This window comes from Sus scrofa, chromosome X, assembly GCF_000003025.6.
Source record: "Sus scrofa isolate TJ Tabasco breed Duroc chromosome X, Sscrofa11.1, whole genome shotgun sequence".
In the NCBI taxonomy this organism is placed as follows: Eukaryota; Metazoa; Chordata; class Mammalia; order Artiodactyla; family Suidae; genus Sus; species Sus scrofa.
The window spans coordinates 89,074,409-89,092,105 of record NC_010461.5 but is presented as its reverse complement, the minus strand read 5'-3'; the positions used below and the strand labels follow the sequence as shown (position 1 = coordinate 89,092,105).

General features: G+C 37.1%; 1 protein-coding gene across 3 annotated transcripts in view; it reads right to left on the bottom strand.

The window, feature by feature from the left end:
* Positions 1-17,697, bottom strand: part of COL4A5 (collagen type IV alpha 5 chain) — a 224,470-nt gene that overhangs the window by 91,201 nt on the left and 115,572 nt on the right. For all 3 annotated transcript variants that reach the window (XM_021080779.1, XM_021080778.1, XM_021080780.1), the window contains exons 5-18: positions 16,005-16,049; positions 15,858-15,920; positions 13,187-13,240; positions 12,818-12,844; positions 10,920-11,000; positions 8,604-8,666; positions 7,719-7,754; positions 7,588-7,629; positions 7,326-7,418; positions 5,592-5,645; positions 5,436-5,492; positions 5,120-5,164; positions 3,468-3,521; positions 1,632-1,673 (exon numbers count right to left, since the gene is read on the bottom strand). In XM_021080779.1, coding sequence (XP_020936438.1) covers positions 1,632-1,673; positions 3,468-3,521; positions 5,120-5,164; positions 5,436-5,492; positions 5,592-5,645; positions 7,326-7,418; positions 7,588-7,629; positions 7,719-7,754; positions 8,604-8,666; positions 10,920-11,000; positions 12,818-12,844; positions 13,187-13,240; positions 15,858-15,920; positions 16,005-16,049 — 756 coding nt within the window. The remainder of the gene's footprint in view (positions 1-1,631; positions 1,674-3,467; positions 3,522-5,119; positions 5,165-5,435; positions 5,493-5,591; positions 5,646-7,325; positions 7,419-7,587; positions 7,630-7,718; positions 7,755-8,603; positions 8,667-10,919; positions 11,001-12,817; positions 12,845-13,186; positions 13,241-15,857; positions 15,921-16,004; positions 16,050-17,697) is intronic.

The following is a 17,697-nucleotide window of genomic DNA, read 5'->3' as shown; positions in this document are numbered from 1 at the left end:
AAAATGAAAGAATTCAAACAGGAAGAGACTTGTTCTGAAAATAACCTAGCAGCTACATATGACTACAATGCCATCATTTTTCACAAAGAGTTCGGATGCAAAATTATCAAGACTTCTAACGTAGATTATGAGTCACATCCTATATCACTTCCATTCTTCAACAGATTAGAAAATGCGTAATGCCAGTACTAATATCACCAGCCTCCTTGAGCCCCAGGCTTACAGAGCTAGACTTGTTTGATGTCCCTTATCTTATATATTTCACATTCAATTCATTCTAATCTCCTAAAGCTGATAATTCTTAACTAAAAATGAGGCATAACTCTCCAGGCGTCCCCTTGTGGTTCATTGGGTTAAGGATCTCACTGCTGTGGCCTGATTTCAATCCCTGGCCCAGAGAACTTCCACATGCGGTAGGCATGGCCAAAAAAAAAAAAAAAAAAAAAAGTCTCTCCAATTTGTCCCCTTCTATTCTGTGGCAATAGCCACTATCCTTATGTCACACCTGGACTAACAGAAGTGACTCTCGGCTCGTCCCCTTGAATCCAAATCTTCTACCAGCACACACAGTTCCTCAAAAACCAATTTTTTTAGTTATCCTGTTTAAGGACTGTTCACTACTTCTTACTTTATCTGATGTCACTTTTAACCCTGAACTCGGCCAAGTCCTTTCTCACTCCCAATACCTCTCTCGCCTGTTTCATGTCCTGTTATTTCTAGCAATGACTTTTTAGGACGGTAAGGTCTGATTATAACCACTTCACGCATGTAGCACATTCTTGTCTTTGCCTTTGACTATGCATTCCAAACATGTATAATGCTTTCCCCCCAGTCTTTGTCAACCCACACTGCTTTCTTCTAAAAAAAGCAAGTATCAATATATGAGCTCGCTATGGACAAAAATCATTAAATTCATGTTATTCAAACATCTGAACATACGGTTTTATGGCACTTGCCCCTTTGCAGCTTCAGTGCAGTCTAAAGCCAAATGTCTTAACAGATTTCAATGAAAAGAAACCCACTATGTCAATTGCAACGGTGACATTTTATTTTTAATAACAATGAAAATGTATTTGACTAAAATTTCATGGGGAATGCAAACAGGACAGAAAAATTTGTAAACCCCTCAAGTATTCTTTTACAGAGCAGGTCCCTACATTTGTTATTAAGAGCTCCTAGGAAGCACACACTCAGGGAAGAAAGAGGTGTGAATCAGACAATTACAAATTGAGAAAACCTATTAAGACCAAATCCATCTTTCCCCTGAGCTCTCCAGGGGAAGGGACCAATCCCGAGTTCCCCAACAGTTTCCTTTTTTTTTGAATCTTTGTAAGCAACACTTGCACCACCTGCTGGTTACTTGAGAAATGATTTGGCAATCATGATGTAAAAAACGCGATGCCATAATTTTGGACCTTTATTTTGGAAAAGTAACATACAGGCAGAACAATACAAAGACTCTGAGTTCAACAGCACTGAAGTTTTTAAATGTAAAGGCTTTTAGGCCAGTAGAAGTTGATAATGACTTAGAATTTTGTGTTCTATGAGGAAAAGGTACAGAGTACATAATTAAGGCACAAAAATTCAGATGTATTAATAAATGTAATAAATTAAAATATACAAAAACTTACAAGTCCAGGAGGCCCAGTTGGGCCAGTGTCACCTTTTTGGCCCTGTTCAAGACAATTGTAAAGTAGATTAGTAGAAATCAATTTCCTCAAAAATATAACAGGTAATTAAGCTTCATAAAGACCCCAAAATCCATAATAAAATATCTCAAGGAGACATACAAAATGAGGTAGTGAAACTGTACTCTAGCTAAGCCTAGGAACTGATGACTCAGATGTACAAGCTATATGATGTTCACCAAATCAATTTAACTTCTCTGCCTTATATATAGATCAGACGTCTATGGTATTTCTAGCTGTAACATTCTTAGATTTTAAAATTCCTATCTTCCAGCAAACTATCCTCTATAAAGAAGATGCCAAATTTAAAAACTGGTATCGCCAGAATCAGCTAAAACCATTATTATTATTATTATTTTGTTGCTGTTTTTATACTTAGCCATGTTCCTTTTCAAAAAAGCTGTCAAAGACCTAAATTTAGTGTCATTTCCATTAGTGACAGATATTTAAGAGCTGACAGACTTAACTATCATCAGGAAAAGCTAATAAATCATAATTCCTTTTGTGATTTTGCTCTTAAGATTCTAATGAAAGACAATTCAGAAAAAGCTGTTACCCTTAACCAGTAGTTACAACAGCTGTCTCTCTCACACCTCTCGTCTCATTCTAGACTTGGTCATTAAACTCTTTCATCTATCTGTAAGCTCCTTTTAGTTTAAGGAAATAATCTGTCCTATAACTTTACTTACAACTAGCAAAACAAAATTCTATTCTCTGAGTGTTTATTATCTTCCTTTATTCTAGCTATGCCTCTCGAGCCAAGCTAGAACTTGGATCTAGTTTAGAGACAAAACGTATTTAAAACATGTGCCCTCTAGGTACATTCGAGTTTGAGACGCCTTTCCTCCTTGCCTACAAAACCAAGCTTTTTAGTTTGGGTTCTCATAGAAAGCAATTAAAGACCAGAGAGATTGGAAAACTGAATATTTTGTGAGCTGCTACAAACCGGGGAACTGTGTGCTTCATATATTCTTTCAAAGTCACTTTTAAAAGAGGGAACTAAATAAATGACTTCAGTCAGGCTGCATGGCCAAATGAGAAAAAAAACAAAACAAAACAACAAAGAGTCAGCCACAGGCTTCCAGACAGTAATTGCATAGAGAATGGAAATGTTTAGTGGAGACATTCTAAATTCACAGCTATAAGCCTTTTTAGTATGAGGACCTCACTAAAATAGTGCTGAATCCTCTTTCTGGAGAACAAAAGTTTTGCAGATACAAGCTCGAAAGCAAAGGCACCAGCTTTTCCCACTGGTAATGCTAAAGTTAAACAATGCTCTGTGTATTTCCACCACAAGGACTGTGATTTAGGATAATGAATGAAAACTTAGAGGAACTAGTATAAAACAAAAGGGAGTCATGCTAAAAGATAAGATTTAAAAGGTATGTTTTGAATACAAAAGCTAGTCACTCAGAATTTTCCACTTACACCTCAAAATTGGGCAAGAAAGGGACTATGGTAACTAGACTAAAAACAGTCAAGTCAGGAGTTCCCGTTGTGGTGCAGTGGTTAACGAATCCAACTAGGAACCATGAGGTTGAGGGTTCGATCCCTGGCCTTGCTCAGTGGGTTAAGGATCCAGCGTTGCTGTGAGCTGTGGTGTAGGTTGCAGACGCAGCTCAGATCCCATGTTGCTGTGGCTCTGGCGTGGGCCAGCGGCTACAGCTCCGATTCGACCCCTAGCCTGGGAACCCCCATATGCTGAGGGAGCGGCCCAAGAAATGGCAAAAAGACAAACAAAACAAAAAAACAGTCACGTCAAAATATTAAAATGCTTACCTTTTCTCCATCCCTTCCTGGTGCACCGGGGTAACCTCGATCACCAGGCAAACCCTTTAAAACACAGAGCGACATCAGTAAAAATGGTGGAGTAAGGACCCCCCAAAATCCTCTCCTCCACTAAAGCAACAAGGATACTGGGAGAAATGGTCAGAGTCATCCTTTTTAGAATTCTAGACATGAAGGAAAGACTTGCAGCAATTTGGAAAGTGTTCCTTGGTGTGAAAAAAAAAAAGATTGTATCTTGGTAAGAACATAGAGGTTTGTGGCAGCTCTATTCCCATTATCCTTCCTTCCTCAGCTCTGCAGCAGCCTGGAAAACCAAGAGCTCACGACCAAGGTAAAAAGCAGCAGCATTGCAGCTGGAAGGGAAAGAACCAGGGTGACGTTTGTTTGAACAAACTTCATTCCCAGAGAACTGTCATTTTTGACCTAGCTAGTGGTTTCCCAAAAGATCCCACTTTCAAGACGATCTTTATTTGACCTAATTTTAGTTCTCCCAGTGCAGAGGAAAGCCTTTTCCCTAGGAATATCTGTCAAAAACAATCAGAGGTAATCGCTGAACATCATGGTTGCCTAAATCGTTGTTCCATAAGCAGCCAGTGACTGAATCCCTGAATCTAACCCCTCATAGACCATTTTACATGTTTAAGCCATTGGTGAATCTAGAGCTTGTAAGCTGAGGACTTCCTCTTTAGCAAAAGCATCTGGAAACCAATTTATCTGATTTAATTAATTCCAACTTCCAGTCTCGTTAAGAATGCTCCAGAAGAGTCTCCAAATTCATCAAATTTTCTATCTGTCCTTGAAAACTTCTTTTAACATCTATAGTGGATACTCTTGATACTGTGGCTGCTCGAAATAATGTTCTTGGACATTATTGTAATTTTCATTTTCATTTCACTAATGTAATTTTCATTTTCCTCTTTGGGGGGGTGCTAATTAGAATCATGTGTCAAAAATTGTACTAAAAAATGTGTGTTCACACAAAAAAATGGTGTCTGAATGTTTTTAGTGGCTTATGCATGATGGTTCAAACCAGAAACAATAAAATATCCTTCAATGGGTAAATTCATAAACAAACCTTGGTACATCTACACAAGCAAATACTGGTCAGCAATCAAAAGTGGATAAACTACTACTAATATACAGCACAATGTATTATACTATGAGAGAGAATTCTGATTCAAAAAGCTAAATATAATATGACTCTATATGATACTCTAGAATAGGCAATATTATAGGGATGGAGAAGAGATCAGTTGTTTCCAGAGGCTTTGGGTCAGGGTGAAGGGTACAGAATAACTAGAAAACATCACAATCAAATTTCTGAGGGTGATTGGAAAAATGTTTGCTGATGGAGATGGTTATATAACTATATGTGTTTGTCCAAACACACAGAACTGTACAGTCAAAATGGTTTATTTTACTGTACATAAATTATCTCAATAAATACGACTTAAAATCTGTCTTACAAAACAGAGGAATTGCAAATTCATATTCAAAAGACAAATAAAGAATAATTTCCATTCAACTATTTCCAAACCTAAGCCTTTTTGCCATCCTGCTTCTTTATCAACATGTACAAATGTCATTTGTTTTTGTTTTTGTTTTTTTTTTTTTGCAGTAGTGGATGGACTTTAAATACTCACTGGAATTCCTGGTTGGCCACTCTCTCCATCTTTGCCTGGTTTACCCTATAAGAGTCAAAGAAATATACGAATAGAAATTTGTTATTTAGAAGTATAAGGTTAAAAAATATAATAAGCTTTTTTTCCTGCCTTAGACTCTATGAAGTAGACTTTTTGGATTTCAATGTTATAAGAAATAAATGAATATGTCAGTCATGACATTTTGAGGCAATGAAAGCAGGAATTAAGATGAAAGAACAAAATTATATGCAGGCACCCACGTGCACACACATGTAAACTTTGTTTTGCAAAGAGTACTGGTAGCCATAACACTTACTCTTTTGCCAGGCTCTCCTTGCTCACCCTTCTCACCTTTCACACCACCTGGAGGACCCTGTATACACAAAAGTAAATTTACAATGGTTCATGGAGTACTACGCATCAATATCAATTTACAGTAAATGATAATGAAAAAAAAATTGAGGTTACTTACCGGAGGACCACGTATCCCTGGAGGTCCAGGAGGCCCCCGGTCACCAGGAAGGCCCTATGCAGTAGCAGAGGAAAGGAAAGCAGTATTAATATTGTTAGTACTAGAGCTACATAGGAACACTTTTTTTGTTTTTAATTTTATGGCCACACCCACGGTTTATGGAAGTTCCCGGACTAGGGATTGAATCTGAACCACAGTTGCAACAACGCCAGATCCTTTTAACCCACCACGCCAAGCCAGGGATCAAACCTGCACCTCTGCAGCGACCCAAGCTGCTGGAGTCAGAACATTAACCCACTGCGCAAGAGCGGGAGCTCCAGGAACACTTTCTTTTTGATAGGCAAGAAATAGATTTATTAAGATAGGATGCTTGTGAGGGATACAAGCAGGCAGGCAAAGAAACTCTGGAAAAGTCTTTTCTTTTTCTCTTTTTTTCTTTTCTTTTTTCTTTTTCTTTTTCTTTTTTTTTTTTTTTTTTTTTTTTTGACCACATCCACAGCACAGTTCCAGGGCCAGAGACTGAACCCAGGCCACAGCTGAGACCGAAATGCCAGGAACACTTTTAACAAGCTGAACTATAGATTCATTTAATATAACCAAAGATAACAGGATGTTGAAATCTACTAGACAAAAGATTCTAGAGCCATCTTTGCTCATTTCAGTTAATTTTTAGTGTTACGTATGAGCCAAGACTTGAGATAAATAACAAGAAAATAATTAATGTAATAATGATATGTATTCTTATATTTTATAAAAATCAGGAGAACTTAAAACTAGGAAACTGGGGGGGCTATATAACACACATACATTTTGGCAGAGAATTAAATAGCTTAATCCATATTGATGGTAGAGTTTCAAAAGAATTTGTCCTTTATGCTTAACTTTTTTATTAGCAGTTAAGTGAAACAACTTTGCACACACTCTGTTGATGGGTGAGCCACTCTTCTATAAAAGGCATATTTGATCCCCTCATCTATTCAAGTAGAAGCAACATATCCTATAATGAATTCTAAACACAACAAGGTTTTATAGGGCAGTAACATCTTTTCCCTTGCATATCAGTGAAATGTAGAGAATACAGTCATCTAAAGCAACGACAATCTACCTTACCATGACTGAATTTTGTACATGAAGACATTATTCATAATAACCCAAAATGGAAACAATCCAAATGTCCATCGACTGACAAATTAATAAACAAAATGTGTAATATACACACAAAGGAATATTATTCAGCTATGAAAAGGAATGGAGTACTGATACATGGCCACGATATGGATGAACTTGAAAATACACAAAAATGTATAAAAGAAACTAGACAGAGAGGACCATAGATCGTATGATTCCACTTATATAAAATGTCCCAAATAGGCAAATCTACAGAGCGAAAAATTAGATTAGTGGTTTCTAGGGCTCAAGAGTTTGAGGAGAAATGGGGAGTGACAACTAATAGGTATTGAGTTTAGCTGGAAGGGGCTCATGAGAATGTTCTAAAATTAGATTATAGTGATGGTTTCACTACCTTGTGAATATACTAAAAAATGTATACTTTAATGGGTGAACTGTATGCTATGTAAAGTATATCTCAATAAAGCTATTTAAAAAATTATCTCAAATCCTTGTTTTTTTAAAAAATACTTTCACATATACCCATATCCCAGCTTGAAATGCGTTTTAGTGGCATATGCCACTTTCACAGCAAGATGTTCGTTGATTTCCTTTCTACATACTCACCTGATCTCCTTTCTGAAACTCTACATCGATTGGTCTTTTCTGTTCGCTAATCTGCCCAGGTGGCCCAGGGGGGCCCTGAAGACCTTGCTCACCCTGTTTGCAAGATAAAATTTAAAAATGACATTTCATAGTTTACACAGACAATAACATAACAATATGAGGAGCTAAGTCGGTTGCAAGAAGCAAAAAAGACAAGTTCAAATGACTATGAAAGGAAAAGAATGGAGAGCTGAATAATCAACTTTTTTTTTTCTTTACTCACCTTTTCACCCTTGGGTCCCTGGAAATTTAAGCCCATGTTCCCCTGAAGAGAGAGATTTCAGTTTAAAACCTCATTGACAATATCAAAAAGAATCTACACCAAATAAAAGACGTACAGAAAAATAAAATTACCTTTGGTCCTGGAAGTCCTGGCGGGCCAGGAGGGCCCTAAGAATAAAAGACACAGAGCAGGAAAACATTGTATTAATTCGTGTATTAAAAAGATGATTTGAATTCATAAAAAGAGAGCACTGAAAAAGACCTTCAAAGTAATTTCGTTTTTTTCTCATTGCTTTCTAGACAGAGATACACATTTAAGTGAATTTAAACGAACTAGGTGATTGTGGAAACTCCTTGGGACAGGCTACAAGTGGGCGGGAGAAGCATAAGGATGGGCAGAGGCAGAGGGGTAACACTCGTGCCAAAAAGTAATAGATAAACTAATCTCAACAAACATCAAATTTGTCATATCAGAATTATAGGTTAAATTTAGGTACTATAAGACAATCAACTGTCTAGTTCTAAAAGGGATATGTTTACTTTTTTAGTCCAGTTTTATTTTATATGATCTTTGTATATTTAAGAAAGTTTCAAGGTTTGAAAAGTTAAATTGGCCTTTGTCTGCCCACGTATCACCACTTCTTGATCTCAACGAATCTATTTATTTACATATTATACTTTGATGGCATTTCTAAAACTTCACTTCACCTGTTGAATCAGGGTTAATTACAGGGACATTCAGAAGTGCACAGTGAATTGGTTATGTGGCCACAAGAATTAAGGAAATTCAAGGTGTAAAAATACGCCTAGGGTAAGCCAGTGGTGTAACAACAGAGTTACGAAAAGGTGCCACAATCCCCACAGATTCAACATAACACTGTAAAATCTCCCACAAATAAGAAAACTATAGATCACGGGCACTGTAAATGCATTATGCTTTCAAGTAATATAAATAATACTAGTATTTGTGAAAGAAATCAAAAGAAAAGGAGGAGAAATGAAATTGCAGAAGCTTACCATCAAACCTGGTGGTCCTGGGGGACCAATTGGCCCTGGGATACCAGTGGGACCAGCTGGGCCCTGTTATAAAGAAAGTAAAGAAAATGATGAGGGAGTTCCCGTTGTGGCGCAGTGGTCAACAAATCCGATTAGGAACCATGAAGTTGCGGGTTCAATCCCTGGCCTTGCTCAGTGGGTTAAGGATCCGGCGTTGCCGTGAGCTGTGGTGTAGGTCGCAGATGCGGCTCGGATCCCGCGTTGCTGTGGCTCTGGCGTAGGCTGGCGGCTACAGCTCTGATGAGACCCTTAGCCTGGGAACCTCCATATGCCGCGGGAGCGGCCCAAGAAATGGCAAAAAGACCGGAAAAAAAAAAAAAAAAGAAGAAGAAGAAAAGAAAATGATGAGGAAAAAACCCTCACTGCATCGTACAAAGAACTAAATGGATGACATTTAAACTTTAGTTGTAAGACTTCTGTTATACAGTTTGATAATTTTGCAGTATGATAAGCAGAATTGGAAAACGCAGAAGAATAAAAGGATTAACTAACTCTAAAGAAAATCATCTAAATAGAATGTATGCAGCTTTTAGAAAACTTCTGGGACAGAAATGTGGGACAAACACATCGTAAGGAAGTTTTAGGATATAAAGCAATAAAGACGGTTATTTAGTGGGGCTTTTATGCTGGAAATGAGAAGACAGAGGCGACTGGTTTCAAGGAGGATTCTCTAATTTTAAAATAAAAATAGCTTCCTTTGTGGGGCAGCAGACTAAAGATCAGGCAGTGTCATTGCAGTGGCTCAGGTCCCTGCTTTGGAGCAAGTTGGATCCCTGGCCCAGGAACTTCCACATGCCCCAAGGGCAGCCAAAAAGAATAAATAAATAAAAAAGATTAAAGACAAAGAGGGAAGTAAGAATAACTGGGACAAAGGTAAGGGAATTGATGTAACGGTGGTGGAACACAATTTGGCATCTTAAGAAGTTAAGAGTTTGACGACCCTGAAATCTAGTAACGTAACATCTGGGTATAAATCCTGGATTATTCTGGGTTATGGGTTGGAAATCCTGTGAAATTGGATTGTTATGATCATTATATAACTACAGATGTGATAAATTCATTTGAGTAATAAAAAAAAAATCTCCAAATAACCCAAATATCCAACAAAAAAGGACCAGAGAAACAAACTGTAGCATATTCAAAAAATGCAATGTTACATGAAAGTGAAACTGAATGAACTACAGCCACATACAGCACAGATGAAGCTTAACATATCGAACAGAAAAAGTTGACGAAAACGACACATAAATTGTGTATTATTTTAAAAACTAAATATGCTTGTTTAAAAATATATGCACAGGTAATACAACTATTTTTAAGAAGCAACTGAAAACTCAGGATGGTAATTATACCTGAGGAGAATGCAGAAGGATGTGACTGCCAAGGAAACGACAGGTGGATTCAAATTATTTGTAATGTTCTAGTTCTTAAATGTTGTGTTGGCTTCATAAGTGTTCATCTGGTAGTTATGCTTCATAACCTACATATCTTTTGCATGTGTTCATTGTATTTTCAAGTATAATATAATAAAAATTTATAAGAGATAGAAGACAAGATTAGGAATATTTAAGAACATATGGATGGGTGATATCAACTATGGAATGAGAAGGTGACTAATGAAAAAAGTCCCTGACAGTGTATCTTAGTGATCAAATACTAGAGATAATGATCTTTATTTTTGGCAAAGGGAACAATCCTCAGGAAATAAGCATCAAGATATTAATTCCCTTATCTATAAATACTCCAAAGTTATTATCGTCTCTATGTATGTGCTGTGTAGGCTGACATGACTTTTTCCTTAATATTATACCTGATGTTCACTATGCATAAATTTTATTCTTTTAGCCTTCAAAATATGTTCATATGTTATGTATAACTGATAGTTACAAATGATGTCTTCTAATCTCTTAAATGGGAAACCCACAATTTTTATTTTTAGTCAGACAATTTACAATTATGAGAATTACTGCTACCAGCCTATTGATCCCAAGAGCACAAGAATAAAAAATATAGAAGCCTACTTCAGCTGCAAAACCCCAAAACAAAAATTTCTTTGGAAACTGGATTGAGAGGTAAGAGAACAAAGCAGCACTTCTTAAAATTCTCCCTGGTCCAGGCTGCTTTTATTTTCAGGTACAAGGTAACTGCAATGTCTGTCAAACTTCAGATGATAATTTCCATGACTCAAATAGAGAGTACTAGAGGCTGAAGATAAAAAAGTGATGTTGAGATCTGATTTAATCGATAGAGCAAAGAAGAAAATCACCAGGTGCTTACTTGTATTCCAGGAGGGCCTGGATATCCTGGATCACCCTTTGGTCCTGGTAGCGATGACATAATTATACTACCGGGTTCTCCCTGAAAGAAGCCATCGATGGAAATTGTAAGTAATAGTTATGATACATAACAACTGCCAAGAACACAAAAAAAAAAACGACCTGAGAACTCAATCTGTCATCTAAGTGAACTGGAAGATTAGATGATCTCAGGGATTAACACAAATAAATTTATCTTCTATTTATTTATTTTTTTTGTCTTTTCTAGGGCTGCTCCCTAGAAAAGACAAAAAAAGCATATGGAGGTTCCCAGGCTAGGGGTCAAATTAGAGCTAGAGCTGTTGGCCTACACCACAGCCACAGCAATGCCAGATTCGAGCTGCATCTGTGACCTACACCACAGCTCATGGCAATGCCAGATCCTTAACCTACTGAGTGAGGCCAGGGATCGAACCCGCAACCTCATCGTTCCTGGTCGGATTCGTTAACCACTGAGCCACGATGGGAACTCCCTTTTTTTTTTTTAATAAATTTATCTTTTAAAGGAAAATGAGGAAGTGGCCAGAATACACTGAAGTACAGTCGATTAAAAACCTGTCATGTCTTTAGTTACTTATTCATTAAAAACATGTATTAAATGTTAATATTCACGAAGAATTGTATTTGGCTTTGGTTGCTTTGTAGTGAAGAAGACTAAACAAGACTTCTGTTCTCATGGTGCTAACAATATACCGGAGGAATGCAGGCTATAACATGTAAACAAGTAAGATGACAAAAATGTTCTGTTTAGATCTATAAAGGAAAACTACATGGGACATGATAAAGAAATAGGGGAGGACTAAAAAGAAATAATTACGTGATGAAATACAGGAGCTAACCATTGTTACACAGGTGATAATATTACAATATACAAATGTATCAAATATGTTGTACGCATTAAATTTGCACAATGTTTTATGTCAAATATGCTTCAATGGAGAAAAGAAATAGTGGAGGAAATGCATTTGGGTAGTCAAAGAAGGGCAATTTATGAAGGTAACAATCAAGCTGAGACCTAAAGGATAGTAAGGAACCAGCCAGGTCAAGATGGGGCAAAAGCTTTAGGCAGTGTAGGCAGCATATACAGAGGACCCCAAAAGGGTGCTCAATAGCATTTAGAGATGGAATGGAACAAGGATATGCATGAAGGCACAGAAGACATAAATACTAACTCTCAGATTTTGGCACATGTGAAAGTACACATAACATACAGTGATACAAATGTTCGAGATAGGGAAAACAGGGGGAGGAATAGGTGTATTTAGAGGTCTCGGTTAACGCTGAGCATGTTCATTTGACTATCTGGGAAATATCCGAGTGGAGATGCCAGGGAGGCAGGTTAGTACAATCTCAGAAGAAGAGTCTGTTTTAGAGACAGAAATGCAGGTGTACCATAACTAGACCACAACCGACATGATCAACATGAATAATATTGCCAGGGGTCAGGACTGTGTCCTGATCGCTGCTAGGCAGAATAACATGAGCTTGCATAGAAGACTGGAGAATGACCAGAGATTCAGAAGAAAAATCAGGAAAAGGGAGTGTCACAGAAGACAGAGGGAAAGAATATTTCTAGAAGGTGGTCGACTGTATCAAAACGTAATGAGAACTGAAGGTATCAGAAAAGAAATGCAAATCTGATAGTCACATTTGCAAGTCTATCAGCCCATTCAAAGGTACTTAGATCCATGAAAACAAAGGAAACTACTTCAGGAAAGCTTGTAAATGTGCACCTGCACAACTTCTAGAAGCATCCAGGATCCACTTGAAGAGAGAGGTCAGAGACATTATCTGATTGAAGATGTAGGCTTTCCAAATACTTTATTCAAAATGTTTACCTTCCCAACTTGAGATGCTTACCTTCATACCTGGGATCCCAGGAGGTCCCTATTATTAAAGAGAAAAGGGATTATTTTATATACATGAGAGGGGAGCAAGCAAAAGAACAAAAATTGAATAGAATACTGTAGGGGCATTCTGAGTACAAGGTACCTTAGGATACTTAGAGATGACATTTATATTAAATACCACAGAATCTTTGTTTTTGCCCTGTAGAGGGCTACATGTACTACCAGCTTGTTTTTGTTTTTTTTTTTAATCTTCTTTTAGCTTACTACTTCACAAACTGTACTAATTTGTTTCACACGAATTGCATTGAGCTCACTTTCTACACTTCTGCTGTTTCTGCTAAGTCCTGTATTCATTATAATCCCAAATTGTATAACTTACTGGAGGTCCCTGTAAACCGGGAAAACCGGGACTGCCTGGAAATCCACGTTCTCCCTAGAAGGAGTTAAAAATAAAGAGCATGGAGGAAAAAAAAAAAAAAACCAAGCATAACCATACCAACAAACACAGGTTTATTGAAAAGATTTCTGTAAAAGCCATTTTGAAACATGCCAGATTGCCAAAAATTCATTAGTCTTCACTTTCCAATTACTTCAATATCAACTATCCCATATCAATTCAATCTTCTAAGATACTTTTATCGTTACTCATCAATCCCAATCAGAAAGAAAGAAAAAAAATGTTCTACCTTAGTCATTTTCTTCTGACAAATCCATTTTGAGACAATCATGCCACAGATTCCTGGCCATCATCACATTTAATAGTTAATGATCTGCCCCAATTTCCTGCCCACGTATTACATAGATTCTTATTTTAACTGCTCTATTGCATTTTTCTTTTATCGTAAACTATTTCAAATTATTTTTGTAAAGAGGGAAAGATGGTAAGAAAGAATGCCATTAATATCACCAAGAGGACAATAATAGCAATAGTTCTAGCAATTGCAGGTCATTATGTTCTCTAGGCACCCAATTTTTCTCACTCCCTACTGTAAAGTACTAATATGGACCTTTGGTTTAGAAAACAAAAGCTAAAATTGCTGCAGAAGAACCCCAATGCAACCTCCTTTCAAATACCTATATGCCATAGCAATCCTAGAAACATCCTTGTCAGAGGCTTAAAAGAATAAAATGATTACAGCTGTGTGCCTTTGCATTATTGTCCAAAGCCTCTCTCTCCACCACTTTTTACACATGGGAAAAGTAGGCTCAGAGGGAAAAGAAGTGGCCTGTACATCAAATTTAGAAGACAGCAAACAAAACCACCCATACATTCTGGCTCCATCTCTAGGGTTCATTCTATTAGTTCCACAGTTAGAAATATAAGGAACCATTTAATCTGAGAGTATACCTAATAAACCCATTTAAAAATTGTGTTGCACACATAACTGGGGGGGTGGGGGAGGCTCAAACACAAACTAATGATGAGCTTGGCTAAAGCACTGCTTGAACAAAAAGAAAAAGATCCTTTTAATCACATAGTACAGTATGCTCACTGTAGATATACTTGGTCTTCAGAATTAAAATTGGTTAGCGGTCTGTTTGCTGCTCAAGGCATGCTGGCAAAAAATGAACGAATTACCAGAACAGCCCCAAGAATGCAGCCCACATTAACATGCAACATGCCATGAAAACTAACTCCACATTGGTCCTACTGCTGTAAGGTTGCCCCCAGATGAAATAATACAAGTAAACTTTACAAATCCAAAACCAAAATAACAATAATATTAATAACAACACTACTGGCAAGGATTACACTGACTTGGAGAAATATTGGAGAGAAAAATAATTTTACTGCCTTTAAGTATACCCTACAATAATCACAAAATATGGCCCGCATAATGCAAAACAATTTGTTCAAGTTATTTTACATATATGCCTTTGGAGTTCCCGTCGTGGCGCAGCAGAAACAAATCCGACTAGGAACCATGAGGTTGCGGGTTTGATCCCCGGCCTCGCCATGAACTGTGGTATAGGTCGCAGACATGGCTCGGATCAGGCGTTGCTGTGGCTGTGGTGTAGGCTGGCAGCTACAGCTCTAATTAGACCCCTAGCCTGGGAACCTCCATATGCCGCAGGTGCGGCCCTAAAAGGACAAAATAATAAATAAATAAATACCCTAATGTAAAATCTAACACATGCCATTAGTTAGAGAGATCTAGGGTATTTCATGAATAGCTTCACAGAATATTATGTGCAAAATGGAAAGGTGAAAAGGATCTACAGAAAATAATAACATATTTCACTAACATATAGGAAAAAGGAGAAAACTGAGAGAATAAAAACAGAAACAATAATACATAAGCTTTTTTTAGTTTCTAAATAATTAAACAAATAAACAGACCCACATGCATTAAAAAAATAATAATACATAAGCTTTTAAAAAGAGCAAATTTTCCTCTCTTTTTCTTGCTATCACTTTATACTAAATCCAAACAGTTGGATTTAGTCTTGACTAAAGACAAGAAAACTGAGTCAGGAAACAAAGTTTCTAGTGTGCGAAGCTATATCTTTTTAAATTGTTAAATTCATTAGTTTCATTGGTGGAGAAATTTCAGGTTTCATACCAATATTTTATAGTAAAAATTGATGTGTTGTACTACATATAGATTTTTAGGATTTTTCTTAAGGAAGTTATGAGACAGGGTAAAGAATATTTAAAAATACGAAATATTTGAAAACTTAAATTGTACCTAATTTTTTAAAAAAGGCAAAGCTAATAGCAGACATTCTTGAGTATTACTCTAATAATTGATACAATATTTGAAACACATATATCTTAATTTTTTTAACTCTCATCCTACTTTACACTAAAGTCAAAAAGGACATGGTAAGGAATCTTCAATACAATTCATATCCCAGCTAATCACACAAGCTTAAAGAATTACTGATGTTTCAATATACTGAAAGTGTTACCTCAGAGCATACCCTATGTATGTGTGAAACATGAAACCACTTTATTTCTTCTGCAACATTCTTCATATTTATTTTTAAACATTTTAAGTCTATTATTATCAAGCATATTACCTAAGATTAAGTCAAAGAAATCTCACCTTGGTTCCATTGCATCCAGGGATACCTTGAGGTCCTGGGGCCCCATCATGGCCTGGCATTCCCTTTGAAAAGGGATATAACACATGTATAATATTTCTTAGATTACTTTTTATGGGATTTTAAAAAAGATGCAAAATCCTACTTACAGGAAGACCTGGTGTCCCTGGAAATCCAGGAAGTCCAGGAGGACCCTGTAAGAAGAAATAAATTCCTTGAACCAAGTAACAATCAATGACAATGAAATAATATCTTACCTAAGGAAATGATGAGAATTACATTGAGAACAGCAATGGATAAAGTGTGTCTAAGTGATGATTGCAACTCATTCTTTTTTTAAATTTTTTTATTGTAATCAACTGTTATTTCCCCAATACTTTTTTTTTCCTACTGTACAGCATGGTGACCCAGTTACACTTACATGTACACATTCTATTTTCTCCCATTATCATGCTCCATCATAAGTGACTAGACATAGTTCCCAGTGCTACACAGCAGGATCTCATTGCTAGTCCGTTTCAAAGGCAATTGTCTGCATCTATTGCAACTCATTCTTTAAACATTATAGAACAAACTCTCTTCTAGACTACTATTTGAGGGAGCGTTGTCTTCACTGCACTTGGAGCAGGTAAATTAAGGTATGAAATGTCTTTGTCTTTTTTTTTTTTTTTTTTTTTGGTCTTTTTGCCTTTTCTAGGGCCGCTCCTGCGGCACATGGAGGTTCCCAGGCTAGGGGTCTAATCGGAGCTGTTGCCGCCGGCCTATGCCAGAGCCACAGCAATATGGGATCCGAGCCATGTCTGCAACCCACACCACAGCTCACGGCAACGCCAGATCCTTAATCCACTGAGCGAGGCCAGGGATGGAACCCGCAACCTCGTGGTCCCTAGTTGGATTTGTTTCCGCTGTGCCGTGACGGGAACGCCTATCAAGTTTTTGAGGTGCAATAATGGTATAATGGTTACGTGGTTATCAGACATAATGAAGCATTCGTTGGTGGAATGAATGATGTGAAGGATTTACTTTAAAATATTCCAAACAATAGTAATGAGGTATAAATGAAACAAATGTGTCAAAATGTTGATAATTTTTGAAGCCAGTTAATGACTCCATGGACAGGGGAGGGGGTTGTTGTACTATACTGTCTGTACATTCATGTATGCTTTAAATTCGCCATAATAAGTCTTTTAAAATCTGCATGCCTGTGAGCTGAGACCTGCAGATGCAGGAACTATCAGACCACCTATTTCTAAGCACCCTCAGACAAGTGAAAATAGAAGTTGATAGAATGTACAGATGTTTTATAGTCTCAACAGCACTTAGGACCTAGTGAATGGTAGCTATAGCTATTACTGTGAAGACCTTTAAGAGAGTATTCATATTCAATTACATAAAAACATAGAAACATGTCTGCTAAAACAAAGTAAGGGCTCTGAGTTTCTTTTGAACTTTTCTTTTTTTCTATTCTATTCTATTTTTTATACATGTATACATTCTTTTTTCTCACATTATCATGTTCCATCATAAGTGACTAGACATAGTTCCCAGTGCTACACAGCAGGATCCCATTGCTTATCCATTCCAAAGGCAATCATTTGCATCTATTCACCCCAAATTCCAAGTCCCTCCCACTCCCTCCCCCTCCCTCTTGGCAACCACAGGTCTGTTTTCCGTGTCCATGATTTTCTTTTCTGTGGAAAGGTTCATCTGTGCCATATATTAGAATCCAGATATAAGTGAAATCATAATGGTATTTTAACTTTCCTAGTACACTACCACACCAGTTGTTAGCAGCACATAAGACAGGCTACATGTTGTTATGAAGTATACAGCACAAAGAGC